At 39.8% G+C, this 23516-nt stretch overlaps 1 protein-coding gene across 2 annotated transcripts in view; it reads right to left on the bottom strand.

Annotated features, from left to right (window-relative positions):
* Positions 1–15889: 15889 nt before the first annotated feature.
* SETD7 (SET domain containing 7, histone lysine methyltransferase) overlaps positions 15890–23516 on the bottom strand; it is a 34198-nt gene continuing 26571 nt past the window's right edge. Inside the window, exons 6-8 of one of the 2 annotated variants that reach the window (XM_075199609.1) lie at positions 20954–21071; positions 16791–16948; positions 15890–16260 (exon numbers count right to left, since the gene is read on the bottom strand). In XM_075199609.1, the coding sequence (XP_075055710.1) occupies positions 16092–16260; positions 16791–16948; positions 20954–21071 (445 nt within the window). In that variant the 3' untranslated portion in view covers positions 15890–16091. Of the gene's footprint in view, positions 16261–16790; positions 16949–20953; positions 21072–23516 lie in introns of those variants that run through there. The other variant, XR_012688641.1, reaches the window with a different exon arrangement.

Raw genomic sequence — 23516 nt, 5'->3', positions numbered from 1 at the left:
TGAGCCTTAGTGCTGGTGTAGCCCCACCCTGCATAACCACAACATGCAGACTTCTGTAATCTAATTTGGCTCTGTCTACCCATCACTCAGCTCTGGTGTAAGATGACCACTTTTATAAATTGACTCCTACCTGTTCCTTAAACCATAAGGGTAAAGAAAATCCTAATATGGTTTCTTAGGGGGATGAACACTGCTGTGCCCTTGGTCTAAGCCAGTGATTTCCAATGAGTATTTCACAGTTGTGGATTAAGACATTCTGGGCACCGGGCTCTATATATAATATGGGCTCACACACTCTCACCATGTCTCTCTCTCTCAGTGAGGGGCAACATGAAATAGGAGTGCAGCCCTCCTACCGTCAAAGGGACCACATAGACGTCATTCATGTTTGAATTTCTGGGGTGTAAAAATACACATTTCGCACTGCTCATGCATACCAAAAGTTATCTGTGTTTAGAGTTGTGTGTATGTTGAGAGTTAGCCATGCATCCCTTACATCTGGAGAGGAGGAATGGGGGCAGACAAGCATAATCTGAATATATAATATATAATCTCCAGATACGATTCTTAGGAGATGTACATTTTGTGGGTACTAGATGCATCTTTCTCATCACTAGCCTGGTTGCCACATTTCTTGGGAGTACACTTAACTCATTCATGATGAGACAATCAGGGATATGGTAAAATTATCTGAGAGGCAAGGTGAACAGGAGTGGCTATAATGTAAGCGTATAATGTAAAATAATTGGTCATGTTGTATGTGTAATGTTTGTACTCTCATTATGACATTTTTGTCGCAAGATACATACAATCCCATTATTATTATTAGGTTTCCTTTATGACAATTGTGCTGTTTTGGGAGGTGAAAACACAGAAATCAATGTCATCAGTAGTCAGGGGCTGGCTGGCAGACTTTAGCCCGGGGGACAAGCACACAGCACTGACCCAAAAGTAGCGGTCCTTCCTTAAAGGGTGGTTTTAGGTACAATATATATATATTGATCAATATTAAAAGAGGCTATTTTAGTGTTGCTTAATCCAAACATACTTTATTATTATAAATAATAATTCTTAAATAATAAAAATAAACAATGCAACAAACAAACAGACCTCACTTTATATTGCATTTTATTTGATATGTTCCTTTTCCCTACACCATTTTTTTTTCTTTTTAAACAAACCTGGCTGATTATAATAGGATTTATTAAAATGCAAAAAGCCCTATATACTAATAGGGTTATTTGTTTTAGGGTTAACCTAAACCAAATAATATTAGGCGTGGTACTGGAAGGAGGAGTAGAACACCAGGTGCTAGATTTACTAAACTGCGGTTTTGAAAAAGTGGAGATGTTGCCTATGGCAAACAATCATATTCTAGTTTTCATTTACTTAGTGCAATCTACAAAATGATAGCTAGAATCTGATTAGTTGCTTTAGGCAACATCTCCACTTTTACAAAGCCGCAGTTTAGTAAATATACCCCTAGGTGTTAATCTGACACCCTGGCCCAGAGTTGGGGGGCCAGGGGGTACTTTAGACAGAAGGCCCCTATGATGTAACATGGTTATCATTTTAGACAAATACAAAAGCAATATTGTGGGCATTACAGTTAGGTGCATGCAGTTTTGCCTTCTCGAGCAGTACACGGTGAAGCGGGACATACCTCCCAACTGTACTAAGCGAGACAGTCACCCAAATTCAGGACTGTCACACCAGATACAGGATAGTTGGCAGACTGTCCTGCTCTCTCCTACCTGGTCTTGTCACTTTCACCACTTGTAACTGCTGGTTTCTTAACTCATTTGCTGCTTGCCTGGATCCTGGAATGTTGGAGGCCCTATTTGGAAAAACAAATGGGTACATAAAATTTTGAAATCTCCAGACAGTCCCGGGGGTAAATGTATCATAGTCCAGGTTGTGCAAGTCGCCGGAAATAGGCGAGAGGACAGCTTACATTTAAAGCGGCGCTGCCTTGTAAAGGGAAGTTTCCCTTTACAAGGCAGCGCCGCTTTAAATTTAAGCTGTCATCTCGCCGATTTCCGGCGACTTGTACAACCCGGACTATGATACATTTACCCCCCAGTGTCAAATTAATAGCACTAACGTTTTATAATTAGGCCTTCCTCCAGCCCCAACATTAAAATAATAATATTCACATTTGATAAATAGATCCATTTCCCTTGAACCAATCCTGACATTAGATAGGAAATTTAATATATAAACCTTTTTACTTCCCTCCAAACAGCCCCACCAATTAATTAAATTGCCCCCCACCACCCCCAAACAAAATAGCACCCTTCTACCTCCCGCACTAAATTAAGACCCCACTTCCCTCACACATTATTATGACATACTCCACTCCCTGTTAGCAACAAGTTTGGCAAATTATTTGAGGTCTACATTTAACAGGGAGATGGTCATATAGTAGCGTACAGGTTAGGGTCCTTAACCTCTTTTGTGATAACACCGATGTTCATTCTGGCTCTGTTGAACTTCTTGTCCTGAAGGATGGAGTGAAACCTAAAAATAAGGGACAAAAAGTTGGCAATAATTTTTTTTTATGTAATACAGTTTTATTTTTGCAAGGTCAACTCAAAAGAACAATACAACTGACAATCAGAATACATCTGAACATACTAAAAGAATAAACACATAGTGGCTACAACCAGCGTAGCATTAATAGACTACTGATGACAGCATAGGAATAGAAATGAATAGAAAGAGAGACCAAGAAATTACATTGTGTAGTAAAGAGGGGACAGAGGAGAAGGGGGGTAAGAATGAAGAGGAGAAAGAGAAGAAGGAAAAGTGACTATTTCCATATAAAAAGGAGCAGAAAGTAAGAAGAACAAACAAATGAATAAAAGGGGGGAAATAGGAGGGAAAGACGGCAGTGAGAGGTTATATGAATAGCAAGTGAACCTGAGAGAAAGTGATCCACGGGTCCCAAACCTTGGCGAAAGCCCTTGAGGAATTGCGAATGATGCTGGTCATATGTTTCAAATGTTGCGACTGCCAGACTCTATTAATTATGGTCTGGAGAGAAGGGGGAGCCTGCTGCCGCCAGTCAGCTGCAATTTGGCAAGTGACCAGTGGCGGGCTGGGACGGGGGGCAGGGGGGCATGAGGCCCCCGGGCCGGTCATCCATTGTACATTTCGGGTCGCCTAGTTAGTAGGGGGGCGCCATACCCGCCCACCGGTACCTACTATTCTAACTATTGAAAGAGAGCCGGCGCATCGGCTCTCTCTCACTGCAGCGTCCTGATGTGAAAAAAAGAAGTCAGGACGCTGCAATGAGAGAGAGTCGATGCGCCGGCTCTTTTTCAATAGTTAGTATAGTAGTTACGGGCGGCCCAGAACACAGGAGCTGCTTTGAGGAGCCAGCACAGACAATGCAAGAAGAAGGAGGAAAAAGAGTGCGGAGGTAAGTAAATTACAGTGGGATGGTGAGAAGGGGGGGGGGCTGATGAGAAAGGGGTGCTGTTGAGAAGGTGGGGCTTATGAGAAGGAGGGACTGGAGACTAGAGGGGGCTGATGAGAAGTGGGGGTGCTGATGAGGAAGGGTGGCTGGAGACTAGAAGGGGCTGATGAGAAGTGGGGGGCTTATGAGAAGGGGTGGCTGGAGACTAGAAGGGGCTGATGAGAAGAGGTGGCTGGAGACTAGAGGGGGCTGATGAGAAGGGGGGCTTATGAGAAGGGGGGACTGGAGACTAGAGGGGGCTGATGAGAAGTGGGGGGCTGATGAGAAGGGGGCTTATGAGAAGGAGGGACTGGCGACTAGAGGGGGCTGATGAGAAGTGGGGGGCTGATGCGAAGGGGTGGCTGGAGAATAGAAGGGGCTGATGAGAAGAGGAGGCTGGAGACTAGAGGGGGCTGATGAGAAAGGGGGGACTGGAGACTAGAGGGGGCTGATGAGAAGTGGGGGGGCTGATTAGAAGGGGTGGCTGGAGACTAGAAGGGGCTGATGAGAAGAGGAGGCTGGAGACTAGAGAGGGATGATGAGAAGGGGGGACTGGAGACTAGAATGGGCTGATGAGAAGACGGGGCTAATGAGAAGGGGGCAGGAGACAAGAGGGGGCTGATGAGAAGAGGAGGCTGGAGATTTCAGAGGGCAGGAGGGTGGAGAGAAATGGAGGATTTTTTTATAGTATGATACATACTATAAAAACATAAGTAATATAAAAAATAAATCAGTCAAATATTAAATCTGCAATAATCTCTATTAAATGTGAGGAAAGTTGTAACCCGTAATTTGATTGTGGGGCTGGTGAGGACATAGACATGTGTATTACATGGGAATGTTAATAATTTAATGTCGGGGATAGTGAGGGGTTAAATCGGTCTGTTTGTTAAATGTAGAGGTTATCAATTTAATGTCTGGGCTGATGGGGGGGTTATGTTTGTTTATTAAATGGAAATGTTATTAAATGTTATTAATTTATTATAGGGGATTGATTGGGGAGAAGGAGGCTTTAAATTTATTGTTGGCTGGTTAGAGGGAAGGAGGCCTAATTATTAAACATGGGTGCTATTAATTTGATGTCGGGGCTATATGGAGGAAAAAAGACATTACACTTAAATGCTATTAATTACATTCTGGAGCTGATTGGGTGGAAGTAGGCCTGTTTATCAAACAGAAAAAGCTACTGATTTAATGTCTGTCTGGTTGTGGGGAGGGAGGCCTAGATTCTTCACTCACTGCTCAACTTTTCAAAACGTGAATAATAACTATCTCTTATCCAAACAGGAGCCCAACATTCCAGGATCCAGCCAAACAGTAACGGAGCATAAGACCAGCAAACAGAAGACACCGGTGATGCGTAACCATTGAAAGGAAGCATCTACTCCCACAAAGGTACGTTGTGAAGGGAGAGAACCTAGTGGCCCAGTGGCAAACTCGGTGCAGGAGCCTATGCAGTCCGTGCATAGTCAGCAGCATCATGTACTACTTTATATGGCCGTGTCATCCATTGACAGATTATTGTACTACAAGCTGTAAATTCTGTCAGTGGGTGATGCGGCCGAATCCAGCAGTATGTGATGGCCACTTATGCGCGGACTGCATAGACTGCCTACACCTCGTTTCTGAAATGACAGTGTACAGTGCTCCTCCCCTAGACTACAGGAGCCTTGCAGCAACAAATGACTGTGTGAGTGTGATCGCCACAGTATTGATGTTCCCAGGGTGTCAGAATAAAATCCATTATAATCAGACAGGTATGTGAAAAAGGGAGGAACATATACAATAAATAACATACAATATAAAGGGAGGTTTGTTTTTTGTTGCATTATTTATTTTCATTATTTAAGATTTACATTTATAATAATAAAAGTACAGCTGGATTAAGCAACACTAAAATAACCTCTTTTTTTATATTGATAAATATATTATAGTTAAAACAACCCTTTTAGGATAGGCCGCTACTTTATGAACCAGTGCTGTGTGCTTGCCCCCCGGGCTGAAGTCTGCCAGCCCTCCCCTGCAAGTGACTGCCTAGAGAATGTGTCTAACCAACTTATTTTGATGCCGAGTTGCCGAAGGTACCCCAAGTGGTAGAAGATAAAAATTTAGGCTCCAGTAGTACATCCACCTGAAGAATTGCTTAAATCAAGAGTTAAATCTCAGACCAAAAATGTGTCAGCTTTGGACAGGTCTACCAGATATGAAGAGAAGAGCCCTCCTAGGAGCAAAGCAGCGATAAGACTAGTCGGGTAGGATTTTCTGCAGTCGCTAAGGCACGTAGTACCAGCAAAACAGAATCTTGTAGACATTCTCTTTTATTCTGACACAAATCGAACTGGAGGCAGTGTTCTCATGAATCTCCGACCATTCTTCATCTAGCAAAGTTTCGCCAAGGTCACGTTTCCAAGCTAATCCATGGGGTCTCAGAGGCCTGGAGTAGAGGGAGCATATTCGTAGTATAACGTAGAGATATGACCCTCTGTCTAGGATTGGCGTAAGCATAGAGATTCAAAAGTAGTAGGAGGACAGGAGGAAAGACGAACTTTTACAGTAGCATGAAAATGGCGTAGCTGGAGATATTGATAGAACTGTTTTGAGGGGATATGGAAGCGAGATTGAATGTCAGAAGATTGAGGGAAAGCCAAAGAAGAAGATAAGTGGTTGAGGTATCTAACTCTTCACGAATACCATGGCAAAAATGCATTATGGTTAATACCTGGGAAATTAAATAATGGAATCACAGGAGATGGGTGAAGCGACAGGCCATACTTTGAGAAGAGGATAGCGAGTGTGAAATGACAGGGTGGAATAGGGAGCTTTTAGCCCTGGGGAGACATAGGAGGGTGGATGTCGACAGCAATTCCACACCTTCAGCCTCAATTTTAGACCAGACTAGAATTTGATGAACCGCACCACAGGACCCATTGAGCAAGTTGGGCGTAGAGATCGTATCGTCGGAAATAAGGAATCCACAATCCCCCACCCCGTGAGAATCTCTGCAGAATTTTAAGCCTAACTCATGGGTGCTTACCAGCCCAAATAAATTTGGAGACATGAAATTGGAGAAGCTTCAAAACATAGAGGGGAACACAGATGGGCAGGGTTTGGAATAAGAAAAACAGTCTAGGAAGAATATTCATCTTATCAGCATTTACACGGCCGATCCAGGAAATATAAAGATGCGACCAGGTGGAAAGGTCTGATTTTATTTGGGTAATGAGACGAGGGTAATTTGCTTGAAAAAGGTGATGGTAGTGTTTGGTAATTAAAGCCCTGAGATTTTACATTTTTTGGAGACGCCAACGAAATGAAAAAGAGCGCTTGTCAGGGGCAGGAATATTGAAGTCCAGAACCTCCATCTTGTCCGAGTTGATCTTGTAACCTGAAAAGTGACCATAAAGATCCAACTCAGTCAAGAGAGAAGGCAGAGAAGAGGTCGGATGAGTAATGGACAGTAGGACATCGTCAGCATATATGACAATTTTATGGGTATTTGCGCCCACAGGTATATCATGTATATCCTGATTGGCATGGATCCTGGCAGCCAAAGGCTCAATAATGAGATCAAATATAAGGGGGGAGAGGGGGCAACCTTGACGTGTGCCATTCGAAATAGCGAATGGGACCTAGGTCAGACCATTCGCAGAGATAGTGGCCGAGGGGGAATGATACAAGGCCGAGATGCCATTCATAAACTTGCCAGAAAATCCCATTGACCGCAGTACCCCATTCATGAAGGACCAGGAAATGCAATAAAATGCCTTTTTGGCGTTGAGCGCCATAAGAAGAGAAGGGAGGTTATCTGTATTAATCACATGAATCAGGTCAATCACCCTTCTGGTATTAACAGGGGCTTGCGCTCTGGGATGATACCCACCTGGTCAGAATGAATGAGGGAAGGGAGGAGCGGGTTTAGTCTGGAAGCCAAGATAAAGGTCTGTAGCTGGCACAAAGAGAATGATCCTTCCCCGGTTTCAGGACAACAATGATGTTAGCCTTAGTGGTGGCAAAGTCAAAAGAAGCCCCCTCGACCACCTCATTAAAAAACTTTGTTAGGTGCGGACCGAGAAGCCCTACCAATTTTTTGCAATGCTGAGGATTAAGACCATTTAGAATTTAGAGACTTAATAGTTGCCAAAACCTCAGGTAAGGATATATCTGAATTCAGCGCAGATTGCTGTGATGAGGAGATTTTAGGAAGAGGAGTGGTTTGAAGGTAATCCTCCAGGGTAGGAACTGAGATGTCTCCACGAGTGGGGGTTGCAAAGAGATTGTAGAGGGAAGAGTAAAACTCTTGAAATTCTTGGACTATAGCTGATGGGTCATAGGTGACATCTCCTGAGGAGGACTGTCTGATTTTATCAATGTGATTCAGGGCGGGTGGTTTTCTAGCTAACACCAAATCAGCCTTATCGGCTTTATCATAATAATGCTGTTGAAGTTTCTGCATAGTGATAGTGCCTCTGTTGGAAAGGAGTGTGGCGAATTGGCCCTTCAGCGAGTCAATCTGAGAGAGCAAAGTTGGGTCATGACGAGCCTGACGTTGGGCAAGGAGCACGCCAATCTTGTGTTCTAAAACGGCAACCTCTTCACAGCTTTTTGTTGGCAATAATTTCTCATAGTAAGCTGTTGTGAAGCCATCAGGGTCCAGGACAGCTGTGTTTTTAAGGGTCTTGAAGGTTCCTCAGTAGAAATTTCCACATTGAGGGAGGCTATTTGAGCTTCGGTGAGGGATGTTAGGTGACATTCCTCTAGAAAATTTTTAATTGTACACTAACCTCTCACTACTTATTGCTTTCAGGCTCTGTATAATATTCTCATGCCTTTTTCCCCATCAGAAAATCCTGCTAAACTCCATATTATTTTCTCACACTTTTCTTCTTGTCCATGCTTCACTTAGTCCACCATCTCTTTTTGTTGCATTTTACTTTCTCTTAATAATCTCTTCTTATCATTTCTCTTTCCTGCAGGCCTTTATTTTCTTTTCTGCAGTGCTGTGTGCGGACTATAGCAGTGGGCAGCTCTACTCAATTCCTGTCAGCTGCTGGCTCATTCTCTGGGGGAATTCAATTCAGCGCTAGATCTAGGAGACTCAATAAAACATTGCAGAATTGTGCTTGCACCTCATAGACTGCCTACTTAATGAAACATGATCCTGCGAGTCTCCAGTTAGCGAAATATACAAACAGATCATGTAAAAACAGAATCCTGTTAAATGCACATAGTGGTCCCAAGTCATTAAGAAATGCAATTGCATTTTTTTAAAATCTGATGGAAATTGCACACATGTAGGCTCATATTTAAGTACAAGAGGATCTCAAGAAACGTTTCTATTTTAATACAGGTATAAGTACAGGTACTGGTATCAGGAGAAAAAAATGTTGAAATCTAGTGAGTGCTCGTTGCACTACCTTCCCTGACATCCTTACATACACTTTATGTCATCACTTTTAATAATATTTGGCCAACACCTGTGGTTATAAATGCAGTTCTTTTCTTGTAAATATTTGGGCAGGAGTGATGTACTAAAAAAGTCATAATAATAAAAAATCAGGTGCAGACAACAGATCAATAAAACTTTTCAGAAATCGTTTGAATTCCATTCAGACACATATCACAGACACAATAATCACTTGGGAAAGATTTTGATAAATCATGAGTGATGGATTCTTTTCCTCAGGTTACAGTAAATAAATGTATGTGTGTGTAATTTTTGGTAACAATCACAACACATTTAACATGTAGCTTTATTAATCCTTCTTCTTTGCTATGGCCATGTGTTCTGAAACACAGAGTACTATACTGGTTTGCTTCATTTGTTTTTAAAGTTTGAAAACAAAGATGGACTTTCATGCTTTCAGGAACCCTGTAGTGTGCACTGCTTTGGCTACTTTAGACTCTCAACAAACTTCTGTGGGCAAAGAAGCTCTACAGGTTTGTCCCTTCCCAATTTTGAAGATACATTACCTCTCCAAACAACAGCTTGCTGAGGTGACTCTTTTTAGGGTATACAGTAGTACTAAAAGTAAAAATCAATATTCACTATGATAATAAATCAGAACTAATTGGAGTGGTGAGTTTTCTGTTTATTTTTGTTTTTCCATCACTAAAATAATGTGTCACTTTCACACTTTATCATTAACAAAACTGAAGCTAGAGAGGCCAGAGTTATTATTTTGGGTATGTTCACACATCATACATCATACATTTCTATTTTCTTCAGGCTTCCAGTGTGGACACATATGTCATGCTCTTTGATAAAAATGGTTTGGCTTTGCTTAAATGTTAACCTTTGGCTCCTGTAAATAAAGTTTATTCTTGCATTTGAAGACAGGAGACACTGGCACATTTTTACAACATACCTGAATAGAGTTCAGCAATTGGTCCAATGTGTGCTAGGAGAGCTACATGTCTCTGCCCAATTACACTACAGCATCTTTGTTGCTATGGAGTGCAACAAATTTCTGTGGCAACCGTAAGGTCTTTGTTTTTAATACAAAAAGTAGTCCCAGTCACCTGCTAGTAGCGTAAAGTGTATAGCAGGCGTGTCCAACCTGCAGCCCTCCAGGTGTTGTGAAACTACAAGCCCCAGCATGCTTTGCCAGTAGACAACCAGTTGATAGCTGGAAGGGCATGCTGGGACTTGTAGTATCACAACATCTGGAAGGCCGCAGGTTGGACAGGCCTGATGTATAGTATAGTGTATACATTGACATTTTTTTCTAGATCCTTTAAAAAGTATTCAGAACATGAAAAACTAAATTTCATGCCGATTCCTCCTCAGTAACATTACTGACATGCAACATGTGTAATTCATGTGTGTCAAGATTAAAACGGCTGGTAACCTTAATCAGTCCCAGCATTACTCTAAGAAGACGGCTTGTATGTAATACAATTGCATAGCGCTGCCTATTAGAAGGTCAGAAAGGAGTTCTAGTCAGTACTGTGAAACTTGCTGTCTCAATCTCCAACTTTGCCTATGTGGCAAACAATCTGCACATTGTACTAGACTAATTAACTGCTAGTGCTAATACCTAGGTAGCTGGAGACATGAGTGACTGAAGCAGGAGATATCAATGGGAGACCTACTTGCTCTTGTAGAAACAAAATGGCTTGCACACAATGATTCAAAGATAGAAAATATAACTAAATAAATTAGATTTTTGTAGCATTAGTAACAGGAAATTCCCTATTATTTAAAAAGATGTAATGATATATTATCTGGAGGTAGATATATTTGTGAATATAACGAGATCTATTTTCATGTCTGCTCAACTTGCATTTCGGTTTGATTTCCTTGATTTAATGCTGTCTGGCATTACATTATGGTCCAATATTTCAAAAATATCCCATGTACCTTATTCATAAAAGGGTTACATGAACAATCCAGAATGAAGACTATTTCTTTAATGAAGATCGTAGTGTATCATAGTGACAGATATCCCTATAGTGCCAGAATTATCATAGTATGAGAGTTTGTCAAGCAAGACGTGCAATAAAATAAGCACAAGAGACACAGGATACTTTAATGCATCGTTTAATAAGATATAGATATCCAAGCTTATATAATATTTTCTTAAAATGTTTTATTCACTACAAATTGATATCAGTGTTAGCTAATTACATCATTGTAAATTAATTTTTTTACAAAGTTGCTAAAACGTTACTACCTTTTTCAGGATGACTCATACAAGATCCTCAGGGAGCCTGAGGAAGCACCTTTCTGAATGCCAAGTATTGCTGTCCTGTCTGTCACTATCAGTCAGGAACAAAGGAGCTGACGTTTACCAACGACAGGTGGAGTGAACAGGGGTTATTTATATAATTCCACAAATCTACCATAGAAACTATTTCATTATACAATGATCCCTGACTTCTTTCCCCACACATAAATGTAGAGTACAGCAAAACATTCTCAAAAGTGTAACGTTTGATACTGCTGAGAAAATATGCTCAAATAGACTTCTGCCCTATTAAAAATATTTGTATGAAGTCACAATTTTACTGTCCAGGAAGATAAAACATTAGCTTGATGACAACCCTAAAGTCATTGATCTCTTGCTGTCCTATAGTAGGTACACATAGCTGTCCATACACAGCAAGACCAGCAGGTCCACTTCTAAGCAATGTGAAAGTATTTACACTCAAACTAAGAAACCTTAGATTCATTCAGCCAAAAACATCTGCCCTGATTATAAGGAAGGAAGTTACAACATAACAAACAGATATTTCATAAAAACACGTCTGCAGTATCTATATCTGTCTTTGCAGTCAATTAAAACTGTCCCAGTATTTATACCATGACAGGGGGTAAAAAGCATGAATGAGCTCCAGGGGAGAATTCCTTTTAGCGACTCCCTCATATATTGACTTCTGAAAAGGGAAGCCACACATCCAAGTAAAGCTAGTTCAAAGTGAAGTTATAAAGGTCAATTGACCAAAGTGATTACCTTACCATGCTGATTACTGGAAAACAATATATTACAAAATATCAGGGATAGATCACTTTTTATCTCACACCATTCACATGTGATACACAATGCTAAACAGACCCTGAAATGTGTGAACATTTCTGTCATTTTTAAGGCACATCTATCATAAACTGGGGGTAAAACATGTTTTCACTTTTATACATTTATCATAAAACCACTTTTCTGCCACAGATTCTATCATATTAAATTGCCTCCCTTAATGGTTGATCACCATAAATCAAGCAGCCTATCAATCCATCTTTTCATACATTGTGCACTCCCAAGAGGACATAAAGCAGCTGGTGTGATCCAGTGCAGTATTTATCGCTTTCCCTCTTTACAAATGATAATCTAATATTTTCTGCAGATAAATGCCCAAGACCTGTTTTATATTATAGGCAAGTTGGGCAAGGAGTGTTTCACATACACTCACATTTTATATCACACATACCTCCCAACAAAGGACATCAAAAGTAAAATGTAATTATCCATATTATATACACCATAGTACTGTATATTCCCTTTATATCCCAGATAGCACAAATTAGCATATAACACTACTTAGTTGTCTCAATACTCATTTATACTTACCATGTATGGGTATAAGTGCTATAAATATTTTTAGTTTTTCTTGGTTGTGTATATATATGTATGTATATTTACATTTACAACTCAGAAAAAACGCCACTGAGGAATGTGCCAATTATACAAAACTTCCATTTTATATATAGTTCAACCTTTTCTGAAGATGTTTTGAAAACTACCATACGAGTTAGGCTACATACACACTGCCATTTGCTATGCTTTTTTTTATTGCATGTTAACTGTATTATGTTTATGTACATGCAAAGTATGTGTTTAGATGTTTTCAATTTGCTCTTTTTAAACATGTTGTTGACAAAACAGGAAGGATTTAGCTTTGTTCACCAAACGCAGGTGGGGACACTTTTTCACTGCATCTCATTGCATTTACGTTAAAAAACCGCTGCAGTGCATCACAAGTTAAAGTCAAATGAAAATGTGTTAAAAGCAGAACCTTAATGCAAGTGTGTACATAGCCTAAATCAGTATGCCCAATACTGAATTCTGAAGCTGTGGTGTCACAACGGAGGCTTAAAATTTAGTACATCATGATTTACAATATAATTTACAAGAGATCACTGAAGCCAAGATACATTTGAATGTCCTTCCATAATTTAAAATAGCAGAACTCAATAAATATCTTACTTTAATGTATTTTAATATAATGACTATTACAGTTGTAATGGATTAATTTGTGTTATATGTGTTAAGTAGAGATTGATTGGCAGAGATATTGTCCGACATGATTTAGATATAAAACCAGCATTACAACAGTCGTATATAGCCACTGTTTTAATTAATTATTATGCAAGAGTGATTAATCATACATCACAAATCAAACAACTCCCTTTTCACAAGAAAAGGTCTTGCTGTCCAGCAGAGCACTTATCTATCATATGCAATTAACAACAATATCATGAGACTAAAATATGTGCATCAGTAAGATGGGCGAGTCACTCCCCAATTATAGTCACTACCACCCACACTGTATCTAAAGTCCTAAAACTGTCAAAGTTCAGTGGTTAGAGCACTGGAGCAGTCGGGCACATTCAAACAGCAGGGGACAGCACAGGTGCGAGTATAACTGGATGGTTTCAGCAGATGTCCAATTCAAGTGCTGCCTTCCCTACAAAATTTCCATGCCAGCATTCCCAGCCACTCCAGTTCTCCAAACACTGGATTCTCCGATCCTTCAGGACTCTGTATACAGCAGGGACTGGTGACAATTATATAGTATTAGTAGAGATCCCAGGAAAGGTCCCCCCATAAACAACTGCTACAGAAGTAGAGAATCTCATGACTTGAGCAGGATGCGGAATTGTTGGAAATAATTCATGCACAGAAAAGCTGACAGTAAAATAGCATATTTATGCCCATATGCCGAGTCATAGGCATTTCAAGAGGTATCCTGCTCTGCACCTATTCGTAAATTACGCTACACATATGTACATGCTACTCCTGCTCAGCATCAGGTCCACTATGCTTAAAACAAACCTTGCTGTAGCTGAATTACTATGTAAACTTTAAAGATCTAGAATATACTGCACACATGTGCTTGACAGATGAAAAACAAACATGTCCTTTACACTGAGACATCGGTACACAGAGAAATGCAGCTTTATACCTGTCCTGGAACACAACCATCTCCCTTTACTTGACAGTTGGGCCAAAAATCCTGAATGAAATTGTAATAGACCAGGTAAAGATACGAATAATGAAACATTCATCAATTTTGCTGTTTCCTGAAGCTAAAAAAACTACACAGCATGAAAGTAAACAACTATGTTAAAAAAACAAAACAATAAATATAAGCGATACAGGAATCCCAGCCTTTGAAAAGGTTTTTCAAAACTGAGTAAACTAAACCTGCATCATATCCAACATGTTATTGTGACATAAAAGCCTTTCTGTATATTAGCAACCTTGTCAGAGGTTCCCTTGCAGTACAGGGCTTAATGTTATGCTCTTGTAAGAAGACCACTGTTGGTATGTTCTGACCTGAGAGTGTGAACCGGATATTTGGATAATAACAGCAGTAAACAGTGTGAGGCTGTACATGTAACCAGTACATTCACTGTAAGAGATGCATGCCTGGCCTCTCCAGTGCAAAATAAATATGTATATGAAAAGGAGAGATGCCAACCTGCAAATAACAAAAAAACAAAAACAAAACAACAACCACCACCTTTGAACCCACTGCAAACATTTTAAATAAGTCAAAGTGAATTATTAAAAAAAATGAATTAGAATTAAAAAGCGCTATCCTCCTAAGGAGTGAAGAGACACCGGTACAGTTTCTATCACAATGTAATGTCAGAGGATTAGTATGTTTCAATCTGGTTCCTTTAAAAAAAATACATTACATAAGTTGTAGGTTGCATACCAAATGATTTCTCAGGCTTATTCTTCCAAAACAATGATGGTTATGTAGTAGTTTTGGACGATGAATTCACTTTGCTTGAGGTCCTTGTAAATACATTATGAATGCAAATATTAAGATATATTCTAATATTTTTATTATGTCATTGCTGAAACCACAGTAGGTTCCCATTTAACGATCGGTTGTTGAAAAAGAATAGTTCGCCTGAGCATCAAAGGCTGAAGTGCATACATAGAATGCTGCATATTCTTCATGACTAGTGTCAGTACACTGCCAGTCTCCTACTCTATGTAAACACAACAAGTGATTTGGCTTTGGCCGTATAATACTAAACTAATGGTAACATATGATGTTGTACAAGTGAGTATTGTTTATGAGAATGACACTGTGGCTCTTGTGTCCTCTCAGTATACATAATATACGTTACAATAAATCACAAATATTCTATCTTGAAACTAATCAGACAGATACATTTTAGTTATCACCGCCTCTCTGCTTATTATCAGAAGTAGAAGTAGCTTAGTAGCACAGGTTGAGCACCTTGGTTCCTCCTGAAAGGGTCAGGTACATGCAGCACTTCCAATTCTAATATGAAATCATCCCAGACAATAATCTGGTGATACTATAGCAATGCAGTCATGGCCATTGTGACAATCGCACATGTGGCTAAATGTGTTTACTTTCTTTAACTAGAGATAACATTTTTCAAATCATCTGGATAATAGCATTCCAATATTTTTTTTTAAATCATATTTCTCAGTGTTGCATGTAAACTAAACTCCATATTACTGTCTGGAATAGAGTGTACCGAAACAAAACAGAGTAGTCCGGTTTAGGTAATACTGTATGTTACCTTCACCGATAGAGAAGGTATTCTAGTGAATTGCCCAATATTAAAATGCAGTTACCTTGTAACCATCACAATATCATATATACAATTTTTTTGTATATTTTGTATCCTAATATGTATACCTCTCAAATGAAAAAAAACAAAAAAAACAAACACATTTTATTTCCCTCTTGCAACAAAAAAACAAAAACTAATTACCACAATACTTTGCCTAGTTATTAAATAGCATCTAACATCTGAAAATATCAGGAAGGAGTTAGGACTGCTGTGGTCTCTAAATGTCCAGAAATCTTCAGTAGAAACGTAATGCATAGATCCAGTATCCCAATGCACAGCTGCCAGTGGTCACTTCTGCTGCGACAGCTGAAATGCCTCTAGCTGCTTCTGGTACCATCCTGGTGCCTCTGGACTAGAGTCGTGGTCATAGCCGTAGGCCACAGTAAGTTCCTCATCCTGCTCCACAGCTGCAATGGTACGGATACATTTGATAGGTCCAAACCGGGGATGCATGAACCTAAGAATGATAAGTAACAAAGCAAGTTGCATTTATGAAGAAAGATATTTTAAGGTGTAACTTATTCAGTTAAAGGTATCTAGGCTCATTAAGGATACTGCTACATCTGTCCACCCGGGAGTGTAATAAGCATGGTGCATTTTCTTTTGCTCATAGGAGACCACGGCAAGTGGAAGGAGTTTACTTATACATCCCAAAAATATTAACATGAATAAGCAAAACCATTAAAAATATGGCTCATAAAACAGATTGTAGTTCCCTATTAAAGACTGAAATTATGTGTAAATAGTTAGCACTATGAAGTGACTGACTATTGCTGGGAATCTATTAATACATTTCCACCACCACTCTTTGACATGAGTGAAATGTACAAGCTTTGACACCTTTACTTATCAATTCTAATTGACTTTAGCAATGTCACTTTTGTTTCCATTGGCAAATTGTTAGATTGTAAAAGAATAACTAGTATGGGGATATAACACCATACATTTTAGAACGGTCAGGGGGATAGGAAGAAGGACCATACTTACGTGTCATAGATGCAATTAGGGGTGAAGGAATGGTTGGCCTTGTGTCCTAGGGATGCACAATATTTGGTAGTCATATTGTAGGGCTCTGGTACATCAATTACAGTTTCATCATCTAAAGAAATTGTGTTGCCATTCAAAGACCAGTCTCTATTGTCAACCTAGTGATGAAATCAGAAGTCATAAGAAGAGCAAGTTGTAAAGCAGAATAAATTCCTCTGGCACTAACAGGTCAATCCTCATGGCCTCCTAACATTGCATGTTTTCCTTATCTCCTTGCTGGAGTGCAGGTTATACTAATTATTTCACTTGTCTGCACTGTTAGGGGGCCCTGAGGACTGGGTTTGGGAAACACTGTGCTGGGTATTTAAGAAGCAGCCTGGGTTTACTTACAGCGTATTGTGCTGTGGCTGCAACAACTGTAAATGCTGTTATTCAGAAATTAAGAATTATTTATTTTTTAAACATTTTTATTTTCCTAAAAGGAATATTGGGTTATAAACACAGCAAGAGGGGAAAGGCAGGCCTCTAAGCTGGTAGCTAATGGAAAAAAACAAAAAAACAAAAAGGTGTATGTTAGTAGCTGATTTTAGAAACAGATTTTAGCATAAATGGATTTACACAAAGTTTTTTTTTTTTTTACAGTTTTTTTCTCTCCCTTCCCCCCATGGCTATCTATTAGAAGGTATGAAATGAATAGATTCAATCAATCAATCAATCCATTCCTTGCCAGTTCATGAAAATCCACAGGTCCTCTACTTGGAGATACTTAATATTCATATTTTGGAGAGAAGTGGGCAATATACCGGACAAAGTCTCTAAGGGTAGTCATGGAGTGTGGTTCTGGTTACTTCCATGTTTTCAACATGGAGCATTTAGCCACTGATAACAATTTGGCCATTTGTCTGTTAACACCAGGGGCTGGCTGGGCTGAGGGCTTTATAGTTATGGGTAATTTGTATTCACAGACACTTGATACTGTGGCCTGCCACTTAAATTGGAAGGAAGACAGTAAGGGGCTACCATGACCCTTGAAGGGATGAGCTTATGATTTGGTATAGGAATTAGGAACCTAAATAAATTTGGTAATAAGGTATAAGGGAATGTAAGGGAAAAGAGTATATTGTTGGCAAACAAAGATCACTTACGGTCATGGGAGCCCACTATTATACCTCATATGTCTGTAGAAGCTCAGTCACAGTAAGCCATTCAAACATCATGGATAATTTCAGGGAAGAGAGGAGTCATTCTTTTCTCATGTCTTTACTTATGTTTATGACATCTGAGCCTACACTGTTGACCATGACTGTAGTTGAGGAGTTCCTATATAATGGTTGAACGCTAGACGGACGTACTATTGAATTCCAAACCTGCTCAATGTTTCCAACAAACAATGAGGAGATACGGTTAAGCTCTTTCTCTGGACCAAATTACAAAAACACAAAGGGGTATTTAAAATATATATTAATTACATGAATCAGGTCAACATTGCGCCTCATGTTGTCGCTTTATGACTCAGGATGAACTGCACCTGATCATTGTAGTTTGTGAAGCAGGAAATAATTTAATTGGCAAGTGGATGAGGAGAAGTAATTTGATAGACCAGAGATGTTATCATCTGATAAAAACAAGAGCAGTGAGAAGGGTGGGAGAAGGGGATTGCCTTTCAGCAATGATACTGTAGAAGAACCACCTTGCAAGTGTAATACACAGAGATAAAAAGACGGTGTGTGGTCCAATAGTGTTGAGAAAAATGAAAAACTGGAAGCAACAAATCGGTAAGAGATTCAAAAAAGTTTCTGGGGGAATTTTAGTGCACAAGGTCAGCTGGTGACCTATCTGCCAGGGGTTCCGAGGGTGCACCTTTGTCTAGCTGAGTGCCACCAGATTAGTATGCCACCTCCTTAACAATAGTAATTAATTATGAAGAAAGAACACACAGGTCATTAACCAAAATATAAAATATATACCACAAGGTTTACCATGTCGAGAGGGATCACTAAAACCAATAAACTGAAAGTTCCTATAACTCCTCAAGAAGTGGGAGGCTATAGGTCTGAGAAGTCAAACTTTTAATGGTTTTCTAATAGCACTGCTAGTGATAGGGTTACTGGAATGTTCAAAACAGTGTGCATCACACCGGTGGTGTGTGTGTGTGTGTGTGTGTGAAACATGTTCAAGGTCTGCTGTTGTTTTCCAGTGGTACTCCATTCCCCAAATGTGTTATGACACACACATTCTTTGTTCCTTATATAGTCACTAGTTTGTAAATAAGCTAAAATTAATCCTTAAAATCGATATCTGGACAATCAATTTCTTTATTAGATCTTACTTTATATATATATCTGGGAAGCATCGTTCGTTATTCAAAGCCATATAGGGGTCCACTTTAACAAAAGGGACACAAGTCCCAAGTCATATGATGCAAGTAATCTAATATGGTCTGTTCCGGTCAGTCAGTCAGGCTATTAATCCTATGTAGGTCAAAAAGAAATACAGGGATTGTGGTGATGAGCTAGCAAGTATAGGTAGGTTACAAGTAATGTGGCCGGTAGATATAGGACAGTGATCATCAACTTTAGCTAGAGAGCAGGTAGGTCTATATCACACATCATATTAGCATTAATGGTGTTTGGAAGTCTGCTTCAGGGATTATAGCCAGTCGATCTCTTGGCTACTGTAATCCAGTCAATTTAGATGACCTATGTGGCTGAGGGGGATTTGAGGCTGGTGCTTGGTTCATGGGTTTCCGTTGAGTGGGTGTCAAAGGCCAGATCCCCGGGCTAGCTTCCAAGCTTTCTCCTGCATGCACACAGAGCATAATTTGTTCTAAGACAACACTTTTGCGCTAAGAATTTGTGTCATCTCTTTAAATTTGTAGCTTTTGGCAAGGGATGCTGGTGACAGGTCTTGGAAAATCTTTGATTAGACATTTTCAAATTGAATAGTCTGAGACTTCTGGTCTCCTTGAATAATTCTTAATTTTTTGATTATTGGACAAGGTGCTAATTTCAGGGTTCTCTCGTTTCTTTCTGCATCTTGTCTCAACTGAAGAATGTCTTCCTCCAGCGCATGCCGATAGGTAATAATTTCATCCGTCTTGCATTCTAATTGTTCAGTACAATCCCCAGTTTCTATTTTGTCCACTCTGAGGCCGACAATCACTTCTGTTGGATGAAAGATTTCATCTCTTTTAAAACTTACCACAAATCTCTTCCAGTGGCTAGTACAAGATCCTTGTTGACTTGACTGTGCAAGCTGTCCTGTTATTAACAGTATTTATTTTGAGGCCAAAGCATCTTTGAGGAAGTCCAGATGATGTCATCACGACATCAATGTGTTTCCATGGCAACACCAATGTAGAAGCAACAGCGCTCAAATTGAGCTCTTTGTGATTTAAAGATCGTATGAACAATCACAGCATTAGAACACGCTGACCTTTCTCAAAGTCCTATCAGAATACAGTGTATTCCAACAGAACGTGGATATGCAGTTAGAGGTTGGCAAGAGGGTAAAAAAGCTCAGAGGGATGCAGGTTGTGAACCTCTGCAGAGTAGCCCCCAAAAAAGTCCACTCCACAGAGGCAAAGGATTTAGCAGCATCAACAGCCATCATCACCAACTTTCTATGGCAGCAGACAGAGCAAGTTTAGATATATAATAGAGATGAGGACACTGTTCAGATGAGTTGTGGGAATCTTGACAAGGAATTTAATATCTGTATTCAGTAATGATATGGTTATATATGAGTAAAATATGGTTGGGACCTTTCCAGGCTTTAGAATAAGAATTATCAAAGCTTCCTTCATGGAGAGGGGGTAGGCATCCACATCTAGAGCTTGATTAAATGTCCACAGGAGACTTGTAAATTGGGAGGTCATATATTACCAAAATGTTCCCAAAGGAAACATCGCTGATCTGCTCTAAATGAAGCGAGTTTAAAAATCCAAGCCATATAAGTTATAGAGTCGAAATGTTGAGAAGGGGAGTACAGATACAGATAGTATTGTTGGAATGGTTGTACTATTGTCGGTCGGTGACCACATATCCATCACGGAGTGTGATTGAGGAGATAGTTGGGGAGTATGCATGTCCCTCCCTAGAGATGTATTACAGGAGTTTCCCACATATGACCAGCATTGGGAACACTTGCTGGAGAACTCTTACCTCTTGATGTGTAATCCGCACTCCATTATAAAATGACATTACAGTATGAGGCCCAGCGACAGTTTTAGCATAGATACCTTCTCCAGCATTGGAAATCAAAGAGACTGCCACATATACTCTAGAAAAGAAAAATATATACCAAACTATTCATAATGTGACAATGCATAATTTTCAAATTTAGAACATGTGTAATTGATTTTTTAGCTATGAATGCATTAAGAGTGAACTATAAACAACATTTTCTTAGTAGTAAGATATATACAAAAATATATTAATACAAATCAAACATCTAGTTCTCCTAATTGTGTTCCTCTGCACCCCATAACCCCCTCTATGTGATTCACTGTTCAGTGTGACTGACCTAATAGGTTACAAAGTGAATTTACTACAATCTACAATTTTATTACATCTTCGTCATCCATGGTCCCATAGCAACTGAATGTAGAAATATTATGCATGCAGTATTTCATTTTCAATCATACAGTTTCCCCCCCCTCTATAAAATATTACAGGGGACTTATCTTTTCTAAAGTTATAATTGAGGAAGGTGTTGAGGTGTGGATGAAGAAACAACCATATTGTGTAATGGACGGATATATATATATATTTTTTTGGGCAATAACTTTTTGCAGTATTTGCTGATTGAAAAAATTATCCAATTATTCTAAACTAAAGTCAACAGAAAGACTTCAAGAGGAAAGGCAGATTAGGTGGGAAATATGAAAACAATATACATTGCATAGTAAGCTCAGTAAATTAAATTAAGAACACCTTTAGAAAAGATGTGTAAAGTCCTACAACAGAAAACTTATATACAAATCCTCTCTTAGCAAGAAACAAAGTTTAATGTACATTAAAAAACATTATAAGATCTAAATGATCACTTAAATTAAAATAAGTTACTTTATATAAAGAGTTACAGGACTGAAGATATTTGATATAGACTGTGGTTTGCTGGAAAGCATATCTTTTTATAGGACCAACAAGGTCAGTGAAGGATTTTAGCAGATGAGATAAGGGTGGTGTTTATGTGTACTGTATAAATTCTAAACTCATATATTGCAAAAATAATATTATTAATCTTTATTTACAGGGCGCCACATGAGGTTCGCAGCGCCATACAGCGGACAAACAAGTGCATGGCATAACAGTACAATACAGTAGACATATTAACACTACAACTCTCAACACAGCTCCTGGGTTGCAATGGGTGTAAACCTGTGGCAATTAGCATGGGCGCAACTAACAGGTTTAGAGCCACTGAAAGAGCTGCAAAGACAATGGAGGAGTGGAGTAATGGGGCATAAAGCCCAAGGAGGAGGTGAGCACTGTAGATATTGAGCAAAAGTTATAGTTGCTGAGAGCAGGAGGAAAATGGCCCCATCTCACTAGAGCTTACAATCTAAAGGGAAAGGGGCAGACAAACAGTTTACACATGGTGGTGAGCCAATGTAAGGGCATCTGAGGGCAAGAAGCAAGAGTAGGAGAGATGGAGGATGAAAGAGGATGAGGTATACTACATGGTAAAATGGTTAAGTGGAGGACTGGTAGGCTTTTATGAACAGATGTGTTTTCAGTTTGAAGATAGTCTGATAGAACGAGGGAGATCGTTCCAGTGGTAGGGGCAGCACGGGAGAAATCTTGGAGAGGAAAGGTGACTGTCATTGGCTGACTGCAGAGGGCGGGAGGGAGTATCTATAGGAGGAGGTTAGAGATGTAGGAAGCAGTAGATTTAGAAAGGTCCTTGTATGTGAGGGTGAGGAGTTTGAAGAGGGTAAGACAAGAGCATGTCTAAAGAATGAGGGGAAGATGCCAGTGGAGAGGGACAGATTGAACAGGTTAGCAAGATGGGTGCAGTCAGTGAGGGAGAGGAAGCAGAGGAGGTGAGAGGGGATGTGATCCACAGGACAGGTTGAGGATGGAGAGGATAATATAAAAGAATGGATTTTGTCACCCGTAGTGGGCAGAAGGAGCACAAGAGGAGGTGGCAGGAGATAAGGAGGGTGGAGTGGTAGGGGTTGCGAAAGAGCGATTGAAGGAATTGATTTAGTGTTTGATGGCCTCAATTTTGGAAGTGGAAAAGGAGGCAAAGTCAGTGGCAGTAAGGGAGGAGGAAGGGGAGGAGGCAAAGGAGTGTGTTGAAAGTGGCAAAACGGCGGCGGACATTGAAGGACTGTGAAGAGATGAGAGACTTGAAGGGAGATTGTTTAGAGAGGGATCCATGATGTATGCAAAATACATTGGTGCCAGTCAGCACTTACAATGTTACCAATGACATGGAAACCTTTATGCCCCTTGCACTGTCCTGGACAATATAATCTGTAATTTCCCCTGTATTTCCCTGGACATTAGAATTCCCCCTGTTGGAACTCTTGGAGAAAACTCACACAAACATGGGCAGAACATACAAACTCCACACAGAAAGGGCCCTGGTTGGAATGAAACCCATGACACCAGCACTGCAAGCTAGCAATGCTAACCAATGTGGTGCCCTATAAGGGAAGTTTATTTATTTCACTGCATTATGCAGTGCTATAACTAAACTTCCAATACACTGAAAACA

This window comes from Mixophyes fleayi, chromosome 1, assembly GCF_038048845.1.
Source record: "Mixophyes fleayi isolate aMixFle1 chromosome 1, aMixFle1.hap1, whole genome shotgun sequence".
Classification (NCBI taxonomy): domain Eukaryota; kingdom Metazoa; phylum Chordata; class Amphibia; order Anura; family Limnodynastidae; genus Mixophyes; species Mixophyes fleayi.
The sequence above is the reverse complement of the archived record's forward strand: the minus strand, read 5'-3'. Positions and strand labels throughout refer to the sequence as shown.